Raw genomic sequence first — 6,000 nt, forward strand, 5'->3', positions numbered from 1 at the left:
CAGAAATAGCTGGGGCAGAGTTGCAGGAATCGCCCCCCCCCCCCGGATCCTAGGCCGGAATCGCGTCCCGTACGGAAGCGTTCCAGAACCTCCAGGCGAAGCGCGATTCCTAATTTTTAAATCGATTCCTGGAATGTGGGTTGCGTTGCCTCCGGAAGCGCTATTAAAATCATGTTGTTTGCACGTTGGATTCCAGATCGCTTACGATAGTGGTGGAGTTATGCGAGCATCTCCATGAGGAGTTCTGTAATGAATTATAATTCTCAAAATCTAAAGGTTATTTATAAGAATACGCACTATGTTTTACATACATTCAATGCATCGTCGAGTTATTGAAACTTCACGGTGTGTAGCAAATTATTGTTTAATCCATAACTTGTCATCAGATAATAAATTTGATAATTATTTTAATTGTTTATGTGGTGTGTTTAAGACACAACATTGGACCTTGATTCCTTACTACAATTTTTATGGGTTTGAAGGGTTTTAATATGATTGGTAACTGTAATGATGATCTTTCATTGACAGCCACAAAGTTTCTCATATAGAGAAATGCAATACCCTAACGGAGAGACCTATATCGAGCAATGGAGCATGGCTCAGAAATGAATAGTTATCTTCTTGCGCATATCAGTTATGGTGTTGTAGCTTCTCTGTGAAATAATTAGTAAGTCCAACTCAATACACAATAATCAACAGAGCATAATCATCATATAGGCTATGTCAACATAGAATTGTTGTTGTGCTATTAGTTTTATACGGCTATTATAATTTTCTATATTGACTGATGTTACAAAATACACCAACTTGTTTACAGATACACTATCAACATAACATGATTAAACATAACATGATTGACCGATTTAAATTTTATTTCTATTATTATGTCACTATGGTAGGCAGTGATAGCGATAACACCAAAGTTTAGTTTTTTCGTACTATACAATTTTTTTAATTTTTTTTTTATGATTTTCAAATGCTAAACCTTAGTTTCAAGTAGATCATAACAAATAAATAGGCTAACGTATACGTCAACTTCGAATTATCGTGTCATGGTGCTCCAATTGTATAATGTACTTGTTTTCAATTTAATAACATGATTGTCGTATACCGGTTGACATGCGCTCAACAACGTAGGCTTACCTACATCTACCCTATGCTTAAAAATTTGATGTATGTTTGTAATAGCTAGAATATAGATGATTGTTGTACATACTAGTAACTACAATGGAATCATGGATGCCATATCTATCTTGATTTATGCAAAAATATGCATGTTTTCATGTCTTCTACAATTAATTTGGTATTTGGGATGTTTGTTTTGAGTATAAATGCAAAAAAATATAAAAAATATATATATATAGCAGACGCTTCCGCGGACGCTTCGCTTCCTAGATTTTTGGAAAATGACGCTTCCGCTTCGCTCCCGCTTCGTGCAACATTGAGCTGGGGTTAGCCAACCTTGTGTCAGATCAGCAGGAATTATGTCGGGTGAAGTGAGGTAAAACTCACTCAGATTTTCCGCCAGTATCTTCTCTGTAAAGGATTTCTAGATGAGCATCCTAGATTTGTATTCAAATATTTCTCCTGCATAATAATAAACCCTCAGTGTTGTTGCACCGGCTTTCCCGTATTGGGTTTTTCCGGGGACTATTGTGTCCAAAAATAAGTGTCTTATGTATCTTGTTCTTTGCTCTGTTTTCTTTTTCATGAGATCAAATATTTAATTAGTGTAGGTTGCAGAAGTAATTTTCTTCAATATTCAAAAGAATAACTTGATGAATGTAATTTAAAAAATCAAGTAAGTGAAGTAGATTCAGATTTGCTGCAGTAGGGATTCCTTTGAGTCTAGGAATTTTCACAATGGACTTGCAGAAAATGGTGGGAAGGAACAATTCTTTAGATCAGATTCCACAGAAGAAAGCAAGGAATCTTCTAGTACAGAGGGAGCAGTTTTAGGAATAGAGAACATGGTAGTGTTGGAGACAGTTCCAGGTGGACGAGGTTCTTCCAGAAGAGCCTTCCTCGCTATAAGAGAGTGTTAAATAATAAAAATAGTAACGAGAAAGGTCCTTCTTTGACTTGTGCCTTAGTCAAAAAGACCAAGAAGCAGTTTTCCTTAGCATGCACGAGTACCTAAAAGTTAGGGCGAGATCTTAAAATTTAGGACAAATTCCTATAAGTTAGGACAATTCATGAAGCAGTTCGACTAATGCACTGGAGTGGGAGGCTCAATTGTTGTCTCCTAGTGCGAGTTAGTTTTGGAAATTGACATGCGTGAGTCTCAAGTTCTAAATTAAGGCAACATGAGTTAAATGAGTCAGTTAGACTCGGTTAACTCATCAATCACTAGTTTGAGTTCCAAAAATATAACTTGCCAGATTTAGCCTATTTGAAAAGCTTATAAGGAGGACCAAGGCACAGAATTATTCATTGTCTTGTGAGCACGAGTTGGTGAGACAAGGCAGTAGAGAACACAGATTTGTGTTTGTGTGTGTGAGCTTGTGAGAGGATCAGTGTACCAAGAGAGGCTTGTGTGCAGAATTATAGGAGAATTTCCTTGGGATTTGCACAAGGAAATAGGGAAGCAGGGATGAGAGTCTTGCAGGGGTTTCAGCTTAGTACAAGTAGAGAAAACCAGATTGCTTTCTGATTGAAACAGTTGTACTGTAAGAGATCTATTGCTCAAATTTCTATCAATAAAATTCTCAAAGAAGCAGAGGGTTTTCCCAGTTGGGTTCCCTAGATATTTTTGTGTCCTGCTAATTGTGTGACTGTTTTTAATTCTGTTCTATTCTGATGCAAAATAAGTAGAGAAATTATGTGTCTTAATGAGAAGAAACTAGTATTCAGATCGTTCATTAGAGCAGTTGCAGAATTTCATGGATTTTCTACACCTTGGATTCCCCATGAGGATTTCTTTGGATAAAAAAAATAAAGAAGCAGCAGAAGTATGCAATAATATTTTAAAAACATAACTTAGATTTCAGGAAAAAGCTAGAGTAAAATTTCAACCCTTTCTTTCATAAAATAAGAATATTTATATGAGGCTTCTGATAATATTTTAGTATGATTTGTTTAAAATAAGCACCATGCAGACGTTTATAAATATCAATATTTGGCAAGTCTCCACCCTCGAAGAGTATAGCACTAAATCCAAAAAGTAAGTCAAACTATATTGCCAATTTGATGGAAAATATATATATATATATGTGTGTGTGTTTAAAAAAATGTATAACTAGAAGTTTGAGTAACAGTTCTGTGCTCTACAGATTTAAAAAAGAGCATAGCTCCTTGGTGAGGAAGCCTATGCATCTCTACCAGAAGGTGTATATGAATCAAACTAAAAATCACACAAAAATGTAAGCATTCCATTAAGGATACAACCATTTTAAGTGATTAACACTAATGAATGAGGAAAACACGCTATTAGCAAGGAGAATGAATACAGGATCAATAAACTGAATTGATAAAAGAGTATTATAACCATTATTGAATCCATGCAATGGGATGAGAAAAGGCACAGCTTGAAATTCTGTAAGGCCTAAACTTGCATATGATGAACAGCCTTACATTCAACTAAAACCTGCAAGTGTCATAACTTGAAATTTCATTTGTAATAGACGCTAGTTCATGAATAATGAAAGTGTTATTGAACTTGCATCTGCCTGGGTCCTGGACACTTCAGCAAACTAGTGAAGTTGTTTATTACCTGAAACGAGAGCTACATTCTACAATCGATTCAAGCTAAAGGAGTAATAAAGATGCCTATCCATATTATCAGAAAGAAGAGGGAAAGAATAGACTCTATTTCTATTGTGGGAGATTGTAATCAGAGGTGAGCAAATTGATGAGGAAAAAAGTCAAACTATAGACAAGATATTGATTGCGAGACAGAAATATGTTTCTGTGATTGGATGATATAAATATTTTTCCACGTTCTGAGCAAATATGAAAAAATAGACTAAGATGAATGAAATAAGAGCAATTACATTAGTCCCAAGGGATAGCTCAGTTGGTCGAGTTTCCGTTGCTAAATACCTTGCCAGTTGGGAGGTCACTGGGTCAAATCTCCTCGACGCCCTTGGGGTTAGGCCCGACCAGATAAGCCGGCAAGTAGATCCTTTCGGGTTGATTTGCCCAGATTATTCCCCGTGGATGTAGCGGCCACTCAGTGTCCATTAACCACAATTGAAAAAAAGAACAATTAGGCAATCAAATTAGAACCAAGTCAAACCTGCCAATAGGGCCTTAGTTCAATCGTGAGGTTGGCAAAGTATTAAGCCATTCACCAGAATTCCATTTTTGCTGTTCTCTGGCCCACCCAAATGGCATATCAAAAAAGGGATGAGATCGAATGCACATCCCATTATAATTTCGCAGGAAGGAAGTATGTCCCATGCAGTGCAGCCGCTAACTTTGAAGTGTGTTTGTCAAAGCAACCTCCAAAAAAACCCAAATAATAATAATAATAATAAAACCTCCAAGCAACTTTACGAAATCCAAATAATAGTAAAATGATAATAATGAATGCATTTTATAATTCGACGCTATAAGGTTTGAAGCTGTATGCAATTATTGGTTCATAATAAAACTCGTACACTTTCAGCAATCAAAGTCAAGTAGAATCGGCAATGTCTTCTCCTTGCAAACCAGGGGTTTTAGTGGGTAAGATGTGCAGAAAAGGAGGTATCACTTTCTATTCAACCAAGTCATACTCAAAGCAGACTCTTACATGTCTGGAATGAAGAAATGCACAAATAGAGCCTTACTTAGCAAGTTAAATTACTTTCGTCTTAGATTTCATATCATAGCCATTGTAGATATGATTGTTTTGACCCTCAATGACAATTGACACACAAAGTTCAGCCAAATATGGGTTTTAACCAGAGTTGACCATGCGAGAAGGTATGATATAAAGACTGTAAATCAAGCTTCTAGTAGCCAGAAACCTCGATGCAACAACTTCTAACAAGTTGTGGTTACGTTCATTGTCATGATTAGTTTTATTTGGGAATTGTCGGGTGGCAGAGAGAAATGTTTTGGTACTGCAATGTTCGGTGATTTGCAGGAGCAGTGGTATTTCCTGCAAGGTGTGTTGCGACTCAATTTTTAGTGGGAAATTTCGGTAGAAAATTACCCCTGGTATGAAATTAAGGAATGCACCACCTTTTGAAGTACGTACAGCTTAATAAAACTTGTATTATGATAACATTTGTGCTCGTGAGTACTCACAGTGCGAACGAAGTCCAGAAAGGGTTGAACCTCTGGCTCAAGTGCGGGTGTAAATTTGCGGTGGAGGTCCAAGATGATCCGCAAGCAAACCCTGCCATTCTCTTCGTTGTCCGTCTTCAAAACGTACCTGGCTAGCTTCACCATATTCTGGGCCAAAGGCCCAGCTACCCTGCTGTGGGACAGCCTGCTCAGAATCTCTAAACTAACATTCCGCAGCTTGTGTTCAACGTTGTTCGTTTCCTGGGGTTTCGTTCGGTATACCACAATTCTCGCAAACACATTCAAGACAATGTCCGGAAACTTGGGGTGCTGGGAAGTGGACACCACCTCTAAAATGTCTCTCAGCTCCTTGGCCATTTCTTTGGCCAGCTCATACATCTCTTGCAATGCTGCATTTGCATGCTAAGGGAAAAATAAATAAAAGGCAATTGAAATTGAAAGAGAAAGGAAATTTTATTATAAACTAAATCTTAAAAGGATACACAACTTTGGCTCCAATAACCTGTGCATATTTTTCTCCAGGTTCTGAATACGTGTCATTTTCTTGGACTATTCCCGACCGTTTGGTTTTAAAAAATGTGATGTATTGATTCGCAAATCCAACTGCAGATGCCAAAGTTAAAATTATTCCAAAATATGTGTTTCACAGTATAAAGCCCATCAGCTCAACTGAGCTATCGTTGCACTATGGACTCGAGCAGAGCAGTCTACTGATTTAGGGTTGATTCTTAGCAACCAGTTCCATATGAAATATCTCCGCAGTAC

The 6,000-nt window shown here is 37.2% G+C and overlaps 1 protein-coding gene across 1 annotated transcript in view; it reads right to left on the reverse strand.

Annotated features, from left to right (window-relative positions):
- The window catches only part of LOC149178671 (uncharacterized), a 396,993-nt gene extending 391,218 nt beyond the window's left edge, over positions 1 to 5,775 (reverse strand). Inside the window, exons 1-2 of the mRNA XM_089422194.1 lie at positions 5,700 to 5,775; positions 5,236 to 5,594 (exon numbers count right to left, since the gene is read on the reverse strand). Coding sequence (XP_089278320.1) covers positions 5,236 to 5,594; positions 5,700 to 5,775 — 435 coding nt within the window. The remainder of the gene's footprint in view (positions 1 to 5,235; positions 5,595 to 5,699) is intronic.
- Between the last annotated feature and the right edge of the window lie 225 nt (positions 5,776 to 6,000).

Source organism: Pinus tabuliformis, chromosome 4_1 (assembly GCF_031772625.1).
Source record: "Pinus tabuliformis cultivar Carrire ecotype Pingquan chromosome 4_1, CPIR1, whole genome shotgun sequence".
Taxonomy (NCBI): domain Eukaryota; kingdom Viridiplantae; phylum Streptophyta; class Pinopsida; order Pinales; family Pinaceae; genus Pinus; species Pinus tabuliformis.